Source organism: Aspergillus ochraceoroseus, assembly GCF_002846915.1.
Source record: "Aspergillus ochraceoroseus IBT 24754 chromosome Unknown P175scaffold_2, whole genome shotgun sequence".
Lineage (NCBI taxonomy): Eukaryota > Fungi > Ascomycota > Eurotiomycetes > Eurotiales > Aspergillaceae > Aspergillus > Aspergillus ochraceoroseus.
This window is the reverse complement of record NW_024468477.1, coordinates 3,579,750-3,602,120: the sequence shown is the minus strand read 5'-3', so window position 1 is coordinate 3,602,120 and position 22,371 is coordinate 3,579,750. Positions and strand designations below refer to the sequence as shown.

The 22,371-nt window shown below is 49.8% G+C and overlaps 3 protein-coding genes across 3 annotated transcripts; 2 read left to right on the top strand and 1 right to left on the bottom strand.

The window, feature by feature from the left end:
• Positions 1-1,502: 1,502 nt before the first annotated feature.
• Positions 1,503-2,476, bottom strand: flbD (putative MYB family conidiophore development protein FlbD). The gene has a single exon (XM_040896842.1). The coding sequence runs from the start codon at positions 2,470-2,472 to the stop codon at positions 1,510-1,512; it is 963 nt and encodes a 320-aa protein (XP_040754780.1). The 5' UTR covers positions 2,473-2,476; the 3' UTR covers positions 1,503-1,509.
• Positions 2,477-9,995: 7,519 nt separating this feature from the next.
• P175DRAFT_0434067 (uncharacterized protein) lies at positions 9,996-19,651 on the top strand (the record flags this gene model as incomplete). Its single annotated transcript, XM_040893633.1, has 5 exons — positions 9,996-10,339; positions 10,401-16,243; positions 16,309-18,144; positions 18,220-18,998; positions 19,055-19,651. The coding sequence occupies 5 exons, from the start codon at positions 9,996-9,998 to the stop codon at positions 19,649-19,651; spliced, it is 9,399 nt and encodes a 3,132-aa protein (XP_040754779.1).
• Positions 19,652-20,017: 366 nt separating this feature from the next.
• On the top strand, positions 20,018-22,080 carry P175DRAFT_0499933 (NCBP3 domain-containing protein; the record flags this gene model as incomplete). The annotated part of the gene is made up of 2 exons (XM_040896841.1): positions 20,018-20,261; positions 20,337-22,080. Coding segments are annotated over exons 1-2 (1,584 nt in total), but the record flags the coding sequence as incomplete, so codon positions are not given.
• Between the last annotated feature and the right edge of the window lie 291 nt (positions 22,081-22,371).

Below are 22,371 nucleotides of genomic sequence, written 5' to 3'. Positions count from 1 at the left end.
TCAGCCCTGCTCTCAAAGCCTATGGTTACCCTTACCTAGGGAGTTAGTAGTTAGTATAGTTACACTCCGTAGGCAATAAATTAACAGCCCGCCATCCAATAGGATCAGTACAGAGTAGACCCTCAGAAAGCTCCCAGGAAACCTTTTCCCCCTACCCTCCGAGTCCTTCGTCCTCGATCTGGTCCTAGGACACCCATTGCATGAACCGTCGTCTTTTTCCCAAAGGATTGGTTGGCTGCAACCCGAACGCAATGCTGGCTAGTTACCTAGTTACCTAGTTAGTCTGGTTGGAAATCGACCTATCGATCCCAGCTTTTTCCCAAGAGACCCCAGTGCATGCATGTAGTAGTAGGAGTAGTAGTCAGTTCAGTCTCATATGGCTCCTTTTCTTTCCTCTCCACTCCTATACCCACACACACACACTCTGACTCTGTAGGTCTAGATAGGGGAATACTATGGAGTACTCCGTATATTTCCCTTTCCCTGTTCCATTTTTTTAACTTTGGTTTTATTATTTAATTTACTGCATTATACAAGTTCTAGCCATGTACTGCGACTAACAACCCCTTGCACCCTTCCTCGTGAGTGCTTGGTTTGCAGTGCAGTAGAGTGCATAATATAGAGTACATAATTCTACCACAGCTGGACTGATTGACAGCCAGCCACAAAAAAAAAAAAAAAATACCAGTACAAATGATTATTCCTCGTATATGCACTCGGCTCCTCTTGTACTACAATCACTAGGAGTAGAGTATACTATCCCAATAGTCATTCGACATGCATTTGCTGTTACATGCATTCATTCATTCATTCATCATGGATCCAATGTGGTATCTGTGACAAAAGACAACCCAGGGATTAAAGATATCATCCAGTCATCAGTTGACTATCGATCTTATTAGCGAGGAAGCCGGTCGCTCCATAAGAAACAAAATAAGATCACTGAAATATTAACTCATTGGGAAAGACAAGGGGGGTATTTAGGTATTAAGTTCAAGCAATGCCCAAACACAAGGGATATAAAAAAAAAAATACATGCAAAACCCTCGGAATTCCAGAAATAGGCGGGTTGGTCTCTTTCTATTAAACAAACAACCAAACCAAAAAAAAAAAAATAATAATAATAATAATAAATATCACAGATTACCCAAATTGGGCACCAATTAGAATTGCAGTGAAAATCTCCAGAAATGCTTTTGTGTCGAAACGAAAAAAATTGTAGGATCAACCCCGAAGAAAACGAAAAAGCGGGCACGGCACGTGACCCGCCGTGGGAATAGCAATATAGATACAAAGGAAAGGCTCCAAAAAGAAAAAGAAAAGAAAAAAAAAAAAGGTAAGGAGTGACAATGGGTCAGACATAGACTTATACAGACGCTGCCAGAACATCGTAAGAGAGGAACGATCAAAATTAAATATATGGATATCAAAGGCGACAAGGGGGGGGGGGGGGGGGGGGATCATGCGATCGTTCAATACAATCGTTTAATGCAGATAGAGGGCCCATGATCAATTCAATAGGTTGTTTAGACCCATGCGGGAATCGCGCAATGGCTCGATTTTGAACGGCTCGGGTCGGGGTTCATCCCGAGAAAGCCAGTATGGTTGTGGCTCGGGAACCCATCGGGGCTTGGACGACACATCTGAGAACGGTTCCAACGGTTTGGGGAAGTAGATCTCATCTGATGGCAGGAAGGTAGATGAAGTGGACCGGTGTAGCTCTCCGTACTGGATGCGAACATCAGCTGGGAGTGGGAGAAGCTGTGGTGAAGCAACGGTGCGGGGAGAGGCAGAAGAAACAGAGTTGTGGTCGGACACCATGGAAGGCGGTTCGAGGGATGGAACGTTGGATGCCTCGGAGAATGAGGGAGAAGTCAAGGGGGTTTCCACGGGGCGGTTGAGAGCGGGGAGGGTATAGATGGGTGTAAGTTGGCGGGGATAGTCGACAGAGGTGGTGGAGCAGGATTGCCTCCGGGAGGAAGAAGACTTTGACCAGGAGGTAAGAGGGCGTTCATGCGAGATGGAGGAGTATCGCGGACGGATGTTGGGGCTGCTCATGGCGTGGGATGCACGGGTATATGGGGCTTCGATGCGGCCGCTCGGCGTCCTGGAGGGAGCCGAAGGAGAGCCCGAGTTGGGGAGGCCCCTCCTCTTGCGGTTCATGCTACCATTCCACCAGTTTTTCACCGCATTGTCGCTGCGGTTGCCCAGGCGGCGTGCGATCTCGGCCCAACGCTTGCCCATTTCGCCCACCATGCGCTCGATCATCACGCCCTCTTCCGGAGAGATGGGCTCCCGGTTCAGCGATGGTTTCAAGTTCTGGTGGAATCGTTCCCGACATTGTTTGGGGGAACGGTAGTGCATGTGCTGAGAGATGCGCACCCAGTTGTTAGGGCCTTGCTCGCGAACCAACTGAAGTAGCAACTGATCCTCTTCAGGGACCCAAGGTCCACGACGGTGAGTCGGAGCCATTACGCTGAGGGGTTGGAAGGAAGGAACCCGTTAAAATAAAGACAGGAAATTGGTATGAATGAAGTAGTGAAGGAGTGAAGCAAGAGAAGATACTTCAGGCGGGCAGTTGAATGCTTACTCTGTGGGGGAGGGGGAGAAGCAATAATATGTCTTAAGAAGTAGGATGGATGGTCAGGTCGTGTGCAGGAGAGGTAGATATATAGGACAAGACAAGATAGATGCTCCACACTTTGCGCACGCTATGAGAGAAGATCTGATCCAAGATCTCGGAGCTGACAGTTGTCGGAGGAATAAATAAAAGGGAGGAGATGATAAATAAAATAAATAAATCATGATATAAAGTAAATAAAATATTTTATTTGAATTGATTAATTTATTCTTTTGAATTTTGAATTTTGAATTTTCGGGTTCTTTAGCCTGGTAACTATTGAGTATTGAGATACAGCGGCGTATTGAACTGGTATGTAACGTATTGACGGATCCACTGGGTAAAAGCAACGCAAACGCCTTTTATCCAGGAGCTTCCAAGGGGAGAATTAAGAGAGAAAAGAAAAGCACGAGAGGAATCATTATAATTTTTTTTTTTTTTCACATTTCCAGAGCTTCCCTAGGTAATTCTTTCCCTCAAAAAGCTTCCTAAAATAATCTACTCTGTACCTCCATGGTTATAACCGATATCAGAACCCCAAAAGTGGAGAATTTCCCATGATTCAGAAGCGTGTTTTCTTCTTTTTGTAATTTAGACCCATCATGAACAAAAAGAAACTGTTAAAAAAAAAAAAAAAAAACCATTTAATCCATTTCATTTTGGAACAGGAAACACTCAGGTACATAAGTCCTACATCGTGGGAAGAAGATTGGCCACCATATGTCACAAAACGGTCTGTATAGGCAGCCGCAGGATCGGGATAGTATAGGATTACTACTTACGATCGTGGTGAAACAGAGATGCATTTCTGCTCCTCCCATCCCATCAGTCTGGGACCCATTCAAGGGGAGAATCCGAAAGGAAGAGAGAGAGAGAGAGAGAGAGAGAAAGCAATTGTCCCGTCCAGCGCTGTCGAAGGTTAATTAAGAGCTACTCCGTATACACCGATCAGAAGGGGAGGGCCCAAAAAGTAGGAAAAAAAGAAACCGCTCTAGACATCCTTGATTCGTCGATCCCATAATCTAACCAGCACACTACGAGAGGGGGTTGGCCAATGCTCTGCAAAGTTCAGACACGCCCTGACAGGAAACCGGGAGCGGCAGAAACGGTCTAGGGAACTAACTACAGGGTCAGCAAATACTTTGTCATTGTCGTTGTCGTACTGGACTAATCTAGGGCCATCCTGGGTCAAGTGGAGTGGAGGTGCATGCTATGGAATATATATAAAGGAGGGATGAAGCAAAACGCCAGATCTACCTCGGTAGCTTCCTGTCTGTCCCGAGAGGGAGGATAGAGGGAGTCAATATAGGTAACTAGGGTTATTTTAGACAAGAAGTGAGAGAAACGAAAAGATCGACAAAGGAATGAATGGGTAAAGGAGAATGACAGATCCTTTCATGCATTAAACTATTCATAACTAAGACATTTTCTGATCAACCAGGAAGTCTTTCCAGAAGAAATATAAATATAAAATATAATCATATGTAGCCGACCCTCAGCCAGCCCAACATCTCTCCACCACCAGGCCTTAGCTTTCTCTCTCTTCTCTGTACTCTATCCTAATTGTCTCCACTCCATAGACCGTTACCCGGACATGAACGGTTTTGGAGGAGATCATGATTGGCGTAGGGAGAATTAGCGTGCGTTCAGGATTTGAAATCTTTTGACTTTGGTCTTTATACCTGACACGGTTACGATCGACGTGGAGATCGTACGCAATCCTTCCAGGTATGCATTCGACAGCTTCATTTCGGACTACTGTATGGTGGGAATTCCTGAATCTCTTCAGGTACGAGGTCTTGAGCGATCACAATGCAACCCTCCCCTTCCCCACCTGTTGCCTTGATCAACGGCAACTACAAAGGCATTTACATCATACTAGTAGTTAGTAGTTCAGTGTCTCGATTTCTTACACACAGCTCGCCGCCGCCGCCGCCGCCGCCGTCAGGACCCAGGTAGCCCTGCATCAAATACGCGAGACTCCAGGCCCACCATTGGCTCATATTATTTGAGCCTGCCCCTAGTCAGTTTGTGCTACGAATTAGTACTTACTTACATGCCTAGTTCCTGCTGCCAGGCATGATTGAGATGTAGTAGGTAGGATACGGAGTACTACACCCCCCTCAATTCAACCTTGTGTTACCTTCAATAGTCCCAAGGATCCCAGTCTCCAACCCAGGTAGGAAGGAGATAATCCAACACACGGCGCATTCAAGACTTCAGAATTCGCAACCTGACTCATGGTGGTTGCTGCAGGGACTCCCGACTCCCCAGAGCCAGCCAGCTTTCCCTACGCTATATCGAAATCGCAGCGATGCAGGAGGGCTTGACAGATCTCATGCGCACTGGATCTCTGCCCTCCTTTCTTTGGGCGGTTTCTTTTCTTTTCCCACGATCCTCGCCTCGCAGGATGTGGCAGACACGCGGTCGCGCAGGATCGTTCGACTCCGGATACATACTTGTACGATTTAGTATGACCGTGCCTTGGAATTGTTCAACCCTCCATAGGGGGTAGAGGTAGTACTTCTTGTACAGCGGCAACGACTCGGGGACGTCGGGAACCTCCCCAAGTGCGGTTACTTTCCTCATCCCACACTCTCTCCTTCTTTTCTTTTTTTTTGTGTGTGTGTGTGTCCAAGAAATGAGATTACTTGATTATGACAATGATCTGTGCATCCTTCTGTCATGGAGGGACAAACATAGAGGGGATGAACAAATGATAGGCAGACGCCGCAGCACTACTGAGGAGGTTAAGGGCTTGAGCCATTCCATCCGAGGTCGTCGTTCAACCCGATCGAAGCCTGTTATTGGCTCATCTGGATTTCTGATCCAATCGTAACTTATAGAACATGGAACCAAGGAATAAGCTTCATCATTGGATCCGATCAGATAGAGATCGTCCCTGGATTTCATCGTTTATGCCAGAGGTAGAATAGAAATCCATACGGAGTACTCCACTATTGAATCTCCTCTCAAGAAACTATTTTCTGTAGAGCAGTGCCATTCCCCCCCCCCCCCCCCCCTAATGTGTGTGAGTTTTTTTTTTTTTTCCATTTTTTTAAGAAGCAAGAAGAGGAGGAAAAAGTAAAAAAAAAAAAAAAAAAAATCGAATCGTGGGGCTGTGGCCACGATTGATACGGCTTCTTTTTGCCGTATCCATACAGCATACATACCACCTCCAAGTACGGAGCACTAACTAGTAGTAACTACTGGTAAAGAGCAGTAGTGTTACTACTAGTAGTCGTAGTCGTACTCCGTATAACATAAAAAAACTCCGATATACGGAGATAGATGGTCCTCGTAAATTCCTGCTTCAGTCACAAGGCTCTCTCCCGCACAGAGCAGGGACTGGCCTCAGCTAAGAGATGATAAAGAAGAAGCGGTGTACACTGTACTTAGACTCTAGAGTCAGAACTAGTATTCCCAAACTGTAACCGACTGTCACTTGAGTCAGTTCCTAGCCTCCTACGGAGTAGGACCTAGGTACCTATCATCTCCAGTACCTTGGTAGAGTACCGAGGTACCGACATTCCTAGCAATAGAACCAATAACATGCACACGTTCATAATCCCTTTTTACCACGAGCTAGAAACCAGGGGTAACAATAACATCAATGCCATTCATTCAAGAAGTTACTTACTCGTACTTCCCTTACTCGGACTTTTACTAAAAATGAACCCCTGTCCACTAATGCATGACGTGACGAACGACACCTGCACTCGGGATTCTGATTGGTTGCCAAATTAAGGTATTTGTCATTGGTGAATGCTGGCGCTAGTGCCGGTTTAGGCAAAGATAAACGGGATCGTAGATTCCTGGAGGATTCCTGATTTGCAAGGCAGTCACAGACGGAATTCGTTCTCTCCAGGACGGACTGGTACGATCTGATCATCATCATCATCATCATCATCATCATCATCATCATCATCATCATTGTTCTTGCTAAGAGTCCCAGATCACTGATTCCTATTCCTTTGGGCATTCCGGCGTTAATCGGGATAAGAAATAGCCGACTGGAGCCTTGGAAGGAGTACCTGCAGGGAGCTTGTACTCTCTCTCTCGCAACGTCGGAGCTTGCACGGAACCTAAATTGGTCAGGTTGATAGCTCATGCTTACACTTCCTGAATGGGAGGATGATGTCAAATGGCATCTCATCTCAGTCGTCTTGTCGTACAATAATGCCATGTGGACGGGTACATACAATCCACCCTCGTGGTACAAAGCACTGTAGACTGACAAACGGACGTACAGATTACGTGCCTACTACAGAGGAACTTGGTACATTGATTTACTTCTTTTTCTGGCAAAAACGAGATACATCCGGAGAACACCGTTAAGAAAAGAAAAAAAAAAAAAAAAAAAAAAAAAACCTGTCTACAAAGTCGCTTAGAGAGTACCAAGTTTCCGCCAGAAAAATAAAAATAAATCAATAAATCCAGAGTCGACGAGTCCAAATTCAAACCATCAAAAAACGGTCGCCAATGACTCTTCCAGGCCCACCCGACAGGCTACTCCGCGGAGTAACTCGAGGAAACGATCACTACAGGATACATGCAGAGGTCCCAACGACTATTGACTGATCACTCCTCCGTAAAATCGGAGCAGGGATATATACCCGCACTAGACCAAGATCGATGGTCGCCGACACGGGAAGTATTTGAGATAACCCTTGTACTCCTCGAACTGGTTTTACATGATTAGTATACCTAAATGTGGAGAATCCCCACACTCCTCTGTACAACCTCAAAGGAGACGAAGCAGATGGACAGATCCTGGTTCCCACCGCGGCAGAACACTGGTAGTGGAGCGAACGGCGCTCTCGCATCCCGCCGCTGTTTCCTGACTGTCGGGCTGTACCTCATTCGTATATGTGTCATCATCCGAGGTCAATTATTGTTGCTATTCTAGGATTTCCTCATCGGATCGACAATTGGATGCCTTCGATCGGGATTCATTGTCCTCCCTTTCGGGGACCATCTGGTTCCCGATCTCGCCTGAGGCTCTCGATGTGACTATTTAGGGCTAGCGTAGTACTGTATGTACTGTATGTACTGTATTGAACGGTATTGAACGGTATTGAACGGTACATCTGGTTCTTCGAGATCTACTAGTAGGTACTAGGTACTAGGTACTAGGTACTTGGTACTTGGTACTTGGTACTTGGGAAAGGTTACCACTGGCGAGAAAACTGATCAGCTCAAGAGGATCCCGAGTTACAGCTTGTACCACCACTTCTCCTACTACTGCCGGTTGGGTTGCTTGCAGCACCTCCTCCCTCCCTTCCTGGCGTAGAACCAATGCAACAAGTGTGATGTGATGGAACTCTTGACTTTCTGTGTCATGGAAGCCCTAGATTGATATAGTTCACTGTTTCTTTAACACAGCCCTTGTCTCTCGAAGTTCAAATCCTGTGATTGAGGTACAGCGAACAACTCTGTCAGGATGTGCTCTCAACCTCACAGAACACAGAAAAAGAAAGAAAAGCCAATCGACCAGTTGAAACTCAATCTCTGATGACGACCCGACGCTCAGGTAAGAACATACATCCCATCCTGAACTTACCCCAACCACTCTTACCGCATCGACCTAGGTATGGATCACCACACTGCTCCTGCTCTCCGCTTCTCCCTCCAATAAACCGGCAACCTCATCCACATCAGCACGGCAAAAGAGGGGCACCAAGCCACAGCAAGATCTTCGGATGTGACGACCTTGCCCGATACAGATGGGGCCCATTGAAATCGAGCCTATTCTGCCGTGCCTTGGCTGCGTAGGTAGATAGACTAGGTTATGGTGGTTCGGAGAACTTCCTGTTTGGGCTTGCTGCGGTAGAAGACATGGGTCGACGGATGTAAAATCCTGTACATATATGGAGTGGTAGAAAGAGGATCAAGACCAAGACTAGGACTGAGTCGACCGAGAAGCATGGAAATTGTTGAAGACTCATCTAGATCGAATCGGTTTACTTTACACGGACAAAAGACAGGCATGGACCCCCCCCCCTTTTCCCCCGGGCATAGGGCATATGTATAGGTCTTATCACCCTGCGCTCCCCAAAGTTTCTCACGAGGCGCCCAATGGCAAATAGACCGCGCGATCTTCCGCTGGCCGGCACGAAGCATTCGGCACCACACGAGGGTATCGAGATCCGTAAAAGATACTCCGTTTCCACTTCCCAAGCCCCGGGGATCGTCCGGAATCACCGGGCTTTCCCTCATGAGTTCGCACATGTAACCGCTGAGCTAGCTCAGATATGTACATCTATCGCTTGCAGATCGCATACACCTCCTCGCCGTACTTTCTGGCTTTCCGGGCCCAGACGAACTTTGCATCGACGTGCGTGGTGTCGCTGCCGTCGCACTTGCATGGCGATGGATGCGGAGGCCGCGGTCGTTCTTTTACCATGGCATCTTTATCCAAGAGATTAATTAGCTTGGATTATCTTTATTTGGGGGAAGAAATCAATCACAATCAAGTCCAACGGCACCTCCCCGCCGCTTATGTATACTTACTCTCTCTCCCCTTGCGACGCCCAGCAGGCTTGCTCTTGGTTCCAGTACCGCACAGCTTACACTGCCAAAATGCCCAAGCCCATAACTCCGGCATCATAGGAAACATACATACCCGTAGCTGACACCACGATTGGGCGATGGATATCGCCTAAATCTACGCTATATAAGGACGGAGTAACATGCAATGATTGCATATGTAAACCCTGGACCGAAACGGGGGTGGAGGAGTTCAGCTCCCACGTTGGCTACAGGTTCAGCGTCTTGAATGAAATCAGATTGGAAGCTCTTGTCGTGCATCTCTTGCCAGAATATACTATATTATCAGATCCCTTCAAATGGCTCCTATATGTATGTGTTACTAGGTCGGGGTGTCTTTTCGCCCACTCACACTCACTCAGCCTTGCGCGCCCCGAACCTGGAGCTTGAGCATCGCCATCAGGTCTCTAGAAAATCGGATTGAGCTTGCGAGCTTTTTATCCAAATGACTTTGAAGTAATATATATTCCCAATTTGTTTATCCAAGTTGCTAGACCTGCCTTTTGGTGTACCGATTTTGGTGTACCGATAACTAACGAGTTAGCCAAATGCAGGTGTTAAGAACAGCAACCAAGAAAAGGAATATGCTGGCAAGGCTGAGATACCTGCTATAAAGTACTTTTGCATGTCTAACCCCGCTTTGGGCCTGCTCTTTGTCTTGATACCCCTCGGACCTCGAACAGTCATTTCTATCCTTTATATGCACCTGCTTGGAAAGGAATACCTCCGACTAAAGGCGCTCAACGACCTGGAGACGGACACGAAGCAACCGATCAGAGAATAGAATCAGCCGGGCCATTGGCTATCAGTCATTCCCGTGTTTGCCATGGCCGCAACTTCACCTCGAGTGATTGAGCAAGCGTTCAATCACATCGTTCTTCCCGCGCGCACCCCTAATCAGTACGATCGCAACGTGGGAGAGGTAAACAGGGAGCTTATCTTGCGTGCTCTTCGGGCAGTAGACGCGATGATTTCACTGCACGACACCGGGCCTCAGGGTATACTGGTGCGCGTGAAAAGATCCCTAGAGCTGGGTGATTTGATACATGACGACGACCAGATTGTCCGGGGTCAATTGATTGCGGCGTTTGCGGAGGTGGAGCAGGAGACTGGGCTGATGTTGCATGTTACCGCACAGAATGCTGGCTTGCTCGTTCAGCCTGCAAGAGAGTTCGAGTCCCTTAATCCCCCCCCCCCAAGTTTGCATGGCCAAAAAACTGACCAAAACTAGGAATGAAAATGGCGAGAAACAAGTTATTGTGGAGTGCTTCGAAGCTTCGCCCACTGCAAGTAGCGTACTGTCTTGCACCGGCGCCTTAAATTGTGATTACCCCGGTACTGCGGTTGCGATTCCAATGGACGTGTTCACCAGCGAGTCCTTTCAGCAAAGTCTTGCAGCATTTCTAGATCAAGCAAGTGGGGAGACTGTCGAGAAATTTGCAGCCAAAACAAAGAAAGCAGGGGTCCACAATATTGAACACCGCGATACCGCTGCACCGCACTTGATAACGCAGATGCTCATGGTGCTCTTAGAGTCGGTGGGATCCCAGGTTGTACTGCCGCTCACCCGCAAGCGGATAAGGGATGAAGTCTCCTGGCATGATGCTTATCTCCCCTGGCGGCGGAGTCCATTTTACCTGGTGGTGCGGGTCTGTGTTGAAAGACTGCTCTATGTAGCCTGCGGGCCACATGTAGGCCGGTTCTATTATAAAATGTTCATTTGCATGATACACTTCCATTTGTTGCTGGACTCGAAAGGGGTATTGCCGCTAGAGTCCCGTCATTTTCTCCTAGCAAAATTATGTCGACGGCTTGCTAAGCTCGAGACTCAGCAAGAGAAGCACCCGAAGGAAACTGGCCTTGTATATTTCAGGGAGGCTTGCAGCCTGCACTTCTCTGATGGTATCCAATATGCTGCTCAAGGCATAGAGGCTGAATGGTCCGATTTCAAACGGTCTGCTCAGAAGAGAATACCAATCCTGCCGGCGCGTGCAAGCGATCGCGATACACGTCTTCAATTACCAAACAGTGCTGCACTCCTGAAAGGAATGTTGTCGGAAGGACTAAACAACCGGCGAAAGGCTATCCCCCCACGTGAGTTGACAGGGACACAACTGGATGCATGTATCAATCAGCCGTATCGGAATTTTGCAAAGTCTTACTCTTCTCTTCACAGACTGGAAAGTCAGATACAGGGTTCGGGTCCGGCAGGGTCCGTGATGGCAGACGCCGTAGAGCGTTATCTTGACCAGATGTCTAATTCATTCAATACATCAGTCCAGGAAAAGAGTATCATGATGCTTTATCTCTTTGAACAGTGGATTCTGTTGGATCAACATGCCATACGCCAGTTTCCCCTGCTCGCAGAATACAGCTCGGTGTTTTTGCCGAAGCTGCTTGACGTATTGCAACTCACATCCTACAAGGACATGAAACGACTATGTCAAATCCAAGAGTATCTGGACCGTCGCCAAAATCGCTGTCGCTTCAAACACCTCACCTTGTTCTCTCACCCGGTTGCAGATGGATTCTCTGATAGATACGTTCGGTGTTCCCCGGACGCGCAACGTCTAAAAACCCTCCAGAAGACCATCTTGACTGCATCGCAAGAAGCCCGACTAAAAAAGAAAGATGAGCTGACGCGTATCAACAGTCGGTACCGGGAATTAGACCACAAGGTCAACTCAATGCGTTGCGAGCGCAAGAAAGAAAGACCGTGGAGCACTTGCTCCCACTGTCATGCCAAGCGGAAGCGGAAAAGACTCGTAATCGAAGTGCATGAGGACTATCTTCCTGGAGAAGCGGGAGATGTGCGTCAGAGGGCGGTTATTTTCGAAATTGCTATGCCTGATGCCCTGGCGAAGTATCGTGACGCAACATGGAGGATGTTGAGTATGTTGGGGATTCCCGAGAACACGCAAGCCACAACAGGAGCATCGCCGCCTGTCAGAGTACTTCTCGATCGTTATCCATGTATACAGCCCTATATAGAGCGTCGAGGGTTGAGGTTTCACTTAGCGTCCCGAAACAAGTCCTTCCTCGTTTCTCATTACAAGGGATCCAATCTTCCGGTCTCTGATAAACTAGTATTACTACCCTGTGGACTCGATCTCGCTTACTACGACACGAAGGAAGGGAGATGGGCGTCAGATTTACCGTCTCAAGTAACGTTCGCCCATCACTTTAGCCTTGACAGGCCGGTCCTCGCGGGTTTAAAAGGTGAAAATGCGCCGGAGTTCGCAGCAGACGGAAATGGTCGGTCGTCATACGAGATCATCACGACACAGGGCGAATGTCCAGCCGAGCTTACCGTTCATGAATACATTACCTACCAAAGTCTCCTCGCGGGCAAGTCATCAAGGTGGCTCTCTCTGCTCCGTGAACTAGGGTCGTCCAATCTTAATTTCAGCCTGGAATCAACCATGCACATAGTTTCTTACTTGGCGCTGCAGGCTGGACCCAGCGCTAATGGAGAAACTCTTCGTACAGTACACCGGGTGTTCAACGACCCGGAGTTTTGTTCTCAGTTGGCGACACAGATCGAGCAGATTCTCTCCAGGATATCCAGGAATTGGCGGGAAGCATATTGCATGGAGATGTTGCTGACGCTGATTCTCCGCATATGGAACCTTGGATCGGCGCCATCAAAGCAAAAGGGTGCTCAACTGGTCCATCGAGTGCGGCTGATAACTTCAGACTGGTTTCGGAATTTACGCCTGGAGATTCGACGTGGTGTGTGTTTTGAAACTGCGCAGCGTCTCGGCCACTACGCATTACTAGCAGGAATTTTATGTAAGAGAACATTTGCTGCATCCCAAGAGGACATCTTGAATGCCGGGGACCTACAGATGTTCCTGGAGGCTTGCATCACCATCCAAGAAAACTTGCAAAATCCATCCAATCTTTCAGAAACAGTCCGGGGGATGTTGGTACGGGATCTGCGGATGACTTTCTCTATGGAGGCCACACTTCGCGATTCTCTGGCAAGCCAAAACATTTGCATGCAGCTTGCAATCGAATCAGCTTTGCCGGAGGACCCAAATGGGCGCAGAGTATTCGGCCCCTGGCGCCAGGTTCCGAAATCACAATGGTGGATGGAGGCACAGGTGACCGCGACTGAATCCTCCCGAGTACAGTTCGTGCACTATCACCCCCTGGAGGGCCATTTGCTGTTAGACCAGAAGCCAATTGGAAAGCTTCCCTCGGAAATCCGAGACTCATCGACAGTACAGGATCTATTCGGACAGGAGCACCTCTTGATCTTCCCATCTGCCATGGTGGGCATGAGTTACACCTTGGCATCCCTGCGAAATGGACATCAGATTCATTTCGGTCAGGTTGGCAATGAAGTGATTATTAAAGCCCTTGCGAAGGGCTCTCGCCTACGGCTGGTTAATCGACACTGTTTTGGGACTGGCGCCCAGGCTGATCTCCCATTTCCGCTAATTTCGAATTGTTTTCACTGGCTCGATTTGAGAACCCAGCAAGTGGAAATCAGACGAAGGAAGCACAGTTGGATTCTGAATCGTCCTGGTAACTGGGTGCTTGACGTGCGGACTCGTCAAGCCGCTCGCGGACAGGTCCGCCTGGTAGATCCCCATAGTCATCTTTTTTCCGAAGTGGCTGCAATTTTCCAAGAATTCGAGGATGTTGAGAAGTTGACCGTCTTTCAACCACGGGTCAGAAACCTCAGCGTGGAGTTGAAGCGCATGGATCTGGACTTCACGGTTAATGCCAAAGGTCTCCTGGTGTGCCGGCAATTACACGCCGAAATCGACCCAGACCAAGATGCTGGAACGTGGTATGGTCTGCAGAGCAAGATTATCCTCCGTGACTCGGCCAATCCCTTGCACCGAAGTGTGATTGTTCCAATTGGGCCATTATCCTACCGCCGTCAGGGACCGCATGTACTGGTCATGGCATCGAATGATGGTAGATATGGTCGGTACCAGCTTGATAGCGAGGTTGGCCGGCTGAAGTGCGAGCCCGAGCCACTGCTGGTATATACCAAATCGCTGCTGCATGCGTTCACTTCCTTTCCCCTCCCAGATCCTCTCACAGGTCGGAGCGGCACCGAAGAGGCTCTCGCCTGTCTTACAGGCGCGATGAGCCAACCCTGGAACTCACTAGGGCCTTCTCAGGCCGAACCGTTAATTGCCCTGGCGCAGCTTACTCCAAAGCGAGACTACTACCCCAGAGAAATGAAACGCCAGCAGAAAGTATTCTGGGATGAGAATCTAACAGTTACGATCCAACATGATCAATATCGCCCCCTTGTCGAGAGGATGGCTGAGAAACTGAACAGGCTGGCCGTGTTTTCCCTGCAAGACCGCCCCTCCTGTTTCAATCTAGAGCGCCGGGGTGTTCCATACCTCACACAGAGAAGTTATCTGCGCCGACGGAACTTTGGGAGATCCGAACCTCGGCTGGATTCATTGTTTCCTGCTGCTCAAGATCAACAATATGGTAGTCGTGACAAACGAACAAAGAGCTTGGGCTCTTCTCCAGTCTATGAGGTGGCCCAACTGCTGCGGCACCCTCCAACGCGGATAACAACCACTCCGTCATTGGCGAAGTTCTTTGGCCAGGTCGAGTGGATCACCGGATACTCCGCCAAGTTTCAAAAAAGCTCAATAAATGAATTAATGAAGCTAAATATCCCCGCCGAATGGGGGCAGCTGGTCCATCTCTGCCGACAGTACCCCGCTGAACGGTACGATATCATGTTTAAGCTTGCGATCATTGCCCTTGGCGACGATGTGGATATGGGGCTTCTGCGTGTCTTGGTCGCATTCTGTATCCTGCCTAGTCTGCAGAGCCTTGACCTTCCAGCACATGCCGAGTATTCTGGGTTCCAGCTCCCACAGGAGGAGCTTTCCCCGGAATCTATCGTCAGATGGATTGAAAAGGGCTTCGGTTCCTCGGCGAGTACGTACAACAACGCCAGACTCCAGAAGAGGATTCCGCAATCAATGTCATTAGCACAGTATACGCAACTCTTTGAAAAGGAGCGCCACGCCATCACAGCTGAAATCCGTGAGCAATGGCCGTACAAGAAGCTTCATTCCCTGGGCATATCCACCACAGTCATTGATATCAACGGTGCCATTGACTTAATTGCCGATGACGGGTTTCTTTGTCCCATAAAGAACTCTGAATTTGCACAAAGCCTTCGGGACATTCAAACCATTCTAGACCGACACGTCGGCTACTCAGTAGGTCCATTTCCACTGGGAATCAAGGCAAATACATCAAGATACCCGGTTCCCCATCGATCCGAAGTGATTCCGGATATAAGCAGCCTGCTTCTGAAGCCCGCACCACTCGAGGTTTGTTCCGTCAGGGAGCTTCAGAGGCCAGTCGTTAATCGAGCCTCCTCTGAGATTCGCGGCTCCGCGTCATCTCGCTTGGTGATGCATGCTGGCGATGATACGCACTCGAAAGAATCTTCTGCGCATCGTGCAGAACTCAGGACCATTATTGACGAGTTGACCACATCTCCTTCGACAGTGAGAAGAGAATATGGAGAAAACCTAATGAGTAGCTTGGACTCTTTGGAGCGCGTGTGCACCAGAGAGCACTCCCCCGCGAGCATTCCCACCGCACAGGATACAAGATCGGCAATAGAGGGCGCGCGAAATGCAACAAAGACGCAGCTACAATCCATCCGTGATTTATTATCCAAGTCGGACATGCGTCATAAGTGGCTTTCGATAGCCCATCTCTGGCCATGTTTGACCCCAGTGACTATACTGGAGCAGCTACGCTCCTCCGCTCCGCGATGCTTTGGGCGCAATATGAAGCAAGCATTTGTAGCCTACGGGGTCTTGATCACTCGTCTGCAGCAGGTCCTCCGAATTCATGATGCGGTTAGGAAGGAAGATGCGAAACGCTTCCGGGAAGAGCATGATAACGGCGGCCATGAAAACTGGGACCCAGAGGAATTTCCGGATTGGCTCCTGATGGAAATCGATGCGGGTATCCTCATTCGAAAGTCCCAGGTCGATGTTGCGCGCGCCACCATCTCTCCTGCTTCGGGGTCAAACTCTGTCCTCCAGATGAACATGGGTCAAGGTGAGCATTTATGAGAAGGGGCTGTTGTCACCGAGGATATGTATGCTAATGTCACTCGCACATAGGGAAAACCTCGGTTGTAACGCCGATTGTGCTCTGTGCTTTGGCAGATGGGGGAAGGTTAGTCCGGCTGCTGGTCCCTGAGTCCCTCCTGTTACAAACGGCACAGACTCTCCAAGCCCGGCTGGGCGGCCTGGTTGGTCGCGAGGTACTTCACATTCCATTTGCTCGAAGGTCTCCAACCGAGGTGGACTCAATCCGCGAGTATCGAGCCCTTCACGAGGAGATACGCCAACAATGCGGCGTCATCTTAACCCTGCCCCAGCATGTTCTTTCCTTCAGGCTCAATGGGTTCCAGTGCGTGGCCGATTCTCGCCTTGAATCGGCCAAGGCTATTCTATCGACCAGTGCCTGGATGGGCAGCGTGTGTCGGGACGTCATTGACGAATGTGACTTCTCCTTGGCCGTGAAAACTCAGCTCATCTATCCCAGTGGGTCCCAGTTCCCTGTGGACGGCCATCCGCAGCGCTGGAAGACTGCCCATGTGCTCTTAAGTATGATCGAGGAGTCTTTGGCAGAGCTGGAGCAGGCCTTTCCCTCCAGCATCGAGGTCGTACGACGGCCCCACGGCAGCTTCCCCATTATTCACATTCTGCGTCCGGATGTGGAGCAGAGATTGCATCAAAAGCTAGTGGACGAGTTGTGTTTCTCCGAGAGACATCCCATCTCTTTTCTGGGGGATCACTGCGATCTGCAGCTGGTGGGACAGTTCATCTCTCAGACTACCGTTCAGGAGGGCACCGTAATCCCGCTCCTAAATCAAAGCTTTGGGGAGCAGCCGACCAAGTTGAAGACCCTATTCCTTCTTCGCGGGTTGATTGGTCATGGAATCCTTCTTCTATGCCTCAAGAAGCGATGGAACGTGCAGTATGGACTGCACCCCGGCCGGAGTCCCATCGCAGTTCCTTTCCTTGCCAAGGGGGTGCCGTCCGAGCAAGCAGAATGGGGTCATCCCGATGTGGCCATTGTTCTCACCTGTCTGGCCTTCTATTATAACGGGCTGTCTCAAGAGCAGCTTTCTCAATGCTTCCGTGATCTCTCCCAGTCGGACGACCCGCCCAGTCAATATAACAGTTGGATATCGCATTCGGACAGCCTCCCTCCGTCCCTCCGGCATTGGAACTTGATCAATGTTGATGATGACGTGCAGATGCGAGACGTTTGGCAACATCTGCGATATGTGACAGTCATTATCAACTACTTCCTCGATCATAACGTGTTTCCAGTCCATGCCACCCAATTTTCGCAAAGGCTGCAAATGTCCGCGTGGGACCTGCCGCTATTCAACGGGGACGACGGTGGACCAACCCAGAGCGACGCGCTCACTACGGGTTTCAGTGGAACGAATGATGACCGCTTCATGCTTCCTCTCACGATCCAACAGAAGGACCTCTCGGCCCTATCCCATACGAATGCGGAGGTACTAACCTATTTACTTCATCCGCGCAATCGATCGTATGAAGTGGCCGCGCACGGGAATGGGAAACATCTGACGGAGATTGGACTCCTCCACAAACTCCATAACATGGGTATCCGGACGCTGATCGACGCCGGTGCCCATATCCTCGAGCTTAGCAACCGTGATCTCGTGCGACAATGGTTGTCCATTGACCACCAAGCGCCGGCAGCTATATACTTTGACGCTGGGAATAAACCGTGGGTGGTGGACCGAAATGAGACCGAAGTGCCTCTTCTCGCGTCCTCCTTTGCAAATGACTTGGGCAACTGCTTGGTCTATTTAGATGAGGCTCACACACGCGGCACCGATCTAAAATTCCCGCCGTCTACACAGGGCGCCCTAACCGTGAGCCTAGGGCAGACAAAGGACCATACTGTGCAAGGTAAAAACAAATGAACTGAACACCCCCTCCCCTTCTTTTGTTGTTGATTTAGTGTTTGATTTCCAAGATACTAAGTACTATTCCCACGGTTAGCTGCCATGAGACTTCGTCAACTAGGAACATCCCAGTCTATCGTCTTCCTGGCGTCACCAGAGGCCCATCAGAGCATCCTAGACCACCGACGGAAGATGCATGGCCACAAAATCAACTCGACCGATGTTATCTCTTGGCTGCTAGAGCAGACATGCCGGAATCAGGAGCAGCTCAAACCCTTGTATTTGAACCAAGGATATGATTTCTGCCGCCGAATAGATGCCCAATCGAGCTATGGGGGGTTTTTAACGGATCCGATGCAGCGACAGGCACTCATGACAACCCTCATGCAGCGAGAACACCATGCACTAGAAGAGCTCTATGCTCCCCAGTCGACCACCTCCTCTCGCGCGGCCGCAGATCTTACATTTAGGCATGTCCAGATCATACAATTTGCCGCAGCCTTAGACAGGCATCGCCTTGGCTCGGATCGACCGGTGGCCGCATCGGCACTGGCTTTCGCCGAGGTTGAACAAGAACGGGAATTGATGACGCAGGTTCAGGACGTCCGCGATATCCAGCCCCCGGTACGTCTCCAGCATTGCATCTTCCCGGGACTTCATGGAGCAATCAAAGAATTTGCGCTTCACGGACGCCTTGCCGGCTCGCAAGGGTACGAACCGGCATTTACGGCGCTCCAGCGAACCGCCACGGGTCGAAAATACGCGGTCCGAAATGGTCAACAGTCTCGTCTGTATGTCTCCATGGAATTTACGAGGACGGTTAAGATACGGCGAGGCGAGTGGCTTGCAGACTTTTTGGTGAGTTTCCTTCTTATATAAAGAGGGTTCCTTCTGTTTTTTAATCTTTCGTCCAGCGTCCTGTACACTGGATCCTTTGGAGCCCTGGAACCGCAACAGCCCTTGTTATCATTCCCGAGGAAGTTGAGTGTTTGATTCCATTGATTACGGCCCAGCCGAAACCAGTCACACACTTATTGGTATACGCGGCTCCTGTCACCAAGGAGATGATCCATTTTAACTCCCTGGGATATTATGCTTTCCCAGCGCTTCCGCCGGGTCATCAGTTCCCAGCTCTTCTCCTCATTGAACTAGGTATTCTGGCGGGCCGCCTATTTTTCTCGTATGAGGATTATACGGCGATTCTGAAATACCTCGGACAAGAACCGATTTCGGGGGTGAAATCAAACGGTAATGCTCTTAGCTCCTATACACAGAATGCAGGCTCCATAGCCCATGACGCCCTGGGTTTTCTTCAGGAGTGGCTATCAATGACCAGGAAAGGTCGAGAATTCGGACACACCCCGATGGGGTATATTTGTCGCAATCGACAACTGGAAAGAAGCCATGCCCTTTTTGCGGATGGGAGAGTGGATGATGTTACTGCGGACACGCCGCCAGCTCTCTCTGCGGAATCGTTCGACAGCGGGGGAGAGGAGTCTCTCAGTCTGTAAAGGATACTGTGGTGAAACGCCAGCAACTCACGCTTTCTGTTTGAAGCTAGGAAGTAAAGAAGAGGGAGTACTCCGTAGAACGCGTGGGAATGCGGGGGTTGAAGCTATTCAAATCTCAAGTCAAGAACTGATCTGGAATATTGTCAGGTTATCGTTAGACTCATTATCCATACATCTTCATTTCAACATCACGAAGAAATAAATCCAATCAATCCAATTTAATAAAACGAGGGTTGTTCTCTTTGAAAGAAAAAAGAGAGACTCACTAACTCGTTAGTCTCCAGGTCTCCAGGCGGTCTGCAGCGGAAGTTCAGAAGCTTTCGGAAGCTTTCAGATCAGCTTCACTTCATCTCTCCCTCTCTCTCTCTCTCTCTCTGTCTCTCTATATAATCCCTTTCACTTTAATCCCTCTCTTGTTCTCCAATCTAGAATCCAACAGCAAGCAAGCACGCGTCCTACCCTCCTCTCTCTCTCCCTCTCTCTCTCCCTCTCCCTCTCCCCAACAAGCAAAGCACCCAACCTACCCCCCTCCCGCCAAATGGAGAACACCATGGATATCGACATGGACCTAGATCTAGGTCCTCTGCCTGAACCCGAGGCAATCGAACCTGTAAGCCAGCGATGCTGTCTTTTCCGTATTGAATCCAGAAGCAAAAGCAACTCTAACAGACTGAACCTGGAGCAGGAACAACCCTTCCACCCTGCAGCCACGACCGCAGAGGGAACAATCCTCGACTCGCAAACCGCAGAAGCGCAATACGAAAAAGTCCATGTCCGCGGTGTTGACGAGCTCACAACAGAGAACATCAAGGAATTCGCCTTGACGTATTTCCCCGCCGAGTCGCCCGCCCGCGTGGAGTGGATCGACGATACCTCCGCCAATATAGTCTACTCTACGCCGGAGATTGGGCTGCAAGCCTTGGCAGCACTCACACATGCGACGGAGATGGAGAATGGATTTGGCGATGACATTACTACTGCTGCTGCTGCTGCTGCTGTTGCTGCTGTTGCTGCTGTTGCGGGTGTAGAAGGACAAGAGGCAGGAGGGATCCCTGCATTGCGTCTTCGGTCGGCCAAGGGTCTCGCGTCGCACCCGGATTCTGTGCTCCAGGTGCGGTCTGCCGTGAAGGCGGATAAAAAGAAACCGCGCGCGCACGAGGCGAGTCGGTTCTACCTCATGCACCCGGAGCATGATCCGCGCGAGCGATTGCGGAGGGAGCTCGCGGAGAGACGGCAGAGCGGTAGTAGCGGCAGCGACAACGAAGGAGACTACCACCGGAGACGGTTTGATGGGCGGGAACTCCGACGACGACGGAACCGAGATGCCGAGGAGTCTATCACGGCGAGCATGTACGATGATAATACCGCGAGGGCAGGGAGCCCGGACAGCGACCACGGGGGAAGAAGAAGAGGAAGAGGAAGAACAACAACAACAACAACAACAACAACAACAACAACAAGACGAAGCCGTGACGGACGCCATCACGATCTCGTCGAGCTATTCCCCTCCGAAGCCAGTGGCCGATCCGGCCGACTACGAGATCGCAGCGCCTCACCGGGTCGAGACACCCTCCTAGCCGAGGGGGGCGGATACGTGGACGAACGCCAGGAGTCGCGACGTCGCTTCCGCCAGCGTACACCGCCGCCACCACCACCACCCAGCCGCAGGAACGCAGGCCGGGAGCTCTTCGTATCCTCCCCGACCTCCTCCTCTTCGCGCGCCGTAATAAACGAAGACCGCGAACTCTTCCCCAACAAACCCGCAACCAGTTATCTCAAGAAGGACCTTCTCCTCCCCAATAAACAACATAGCAACCATCGCCGATCCGACGCCATCGACGCCGCAGACGAAACCGCCGACCTCTTCGCCCGCCGCATCTCTCTCCCCCTCGTCGACGGCGCCCACAACGACGGCCCCAACCGCAATCGCAACGTCGAGCTCTTCCCGGCGGGGCCAGCCACCGGCGTTAGTATCCGTGGTGGTGGTGGTGGTGGTGGTGGTGCTGCTGCTGCTGCTGCTGCCACCCCAGGCTTTGCGATCCGCGGCGCCGCGGAAAACGGCTTGTCAATCAAGGGTCGCGGAGCCGGACAGCAACAGGCTTCAGTGCGCGAACTGTTTCCGTCAAAGTATAATGCCAATGCAGGCAAGGAGCTGTTCTCGGATAAAATTGAGGGGCGGGGTGGTCCTCGTCGAAGGGCAGAGGATATGTTCAGTTAGATAGTTGGTTGGTTGGTTGGTTTGGACTTGGGAGTTGCAACTCGAGATTCAGGATCCACGAGATTGAAAGTCCATTCATTCATTCATTCATTCATTCATTCGCTGTGTTAAAAACCTAGTATCTACTCTAATATATTTCGATTTTCCTCTCTCCTCTCTACTCTTGTTTTGCGGGTTCCTACTTCGAATCATTCCGAGGGTTACTGTAGACACATATCTATAGTTATACACTTGCATATACACATACATGGTAACGAAATTATCCTAATCATGATATATGATGTGATATTATGTGGTCCATATAGATCACCGCAGAACAGAAAGACTCTAAATACCCTTGTGCTGTCTGCCCTGTTTCCTTAACGCCATATGCAAAAAAAAAAGTACCTATATTCCATTCCATATACCAAGTAAGCAATCAAATCAAGCAAGCAATGATATCATGATCGTCATTTCCAAACAAATCCAATCATTCCATTGCAGCATCCGCGGATCTAAGGAT

Bases quoted from the DNA above. Each gene is read 5' to 3' on its own strand.
- flbD (XM_040896842.1), bottom strand. From the start codon at position 2,472: ATGGCTCCGACTCACCGTCGTGGACCTTGGGTCCCTGAAGAGGATCAG.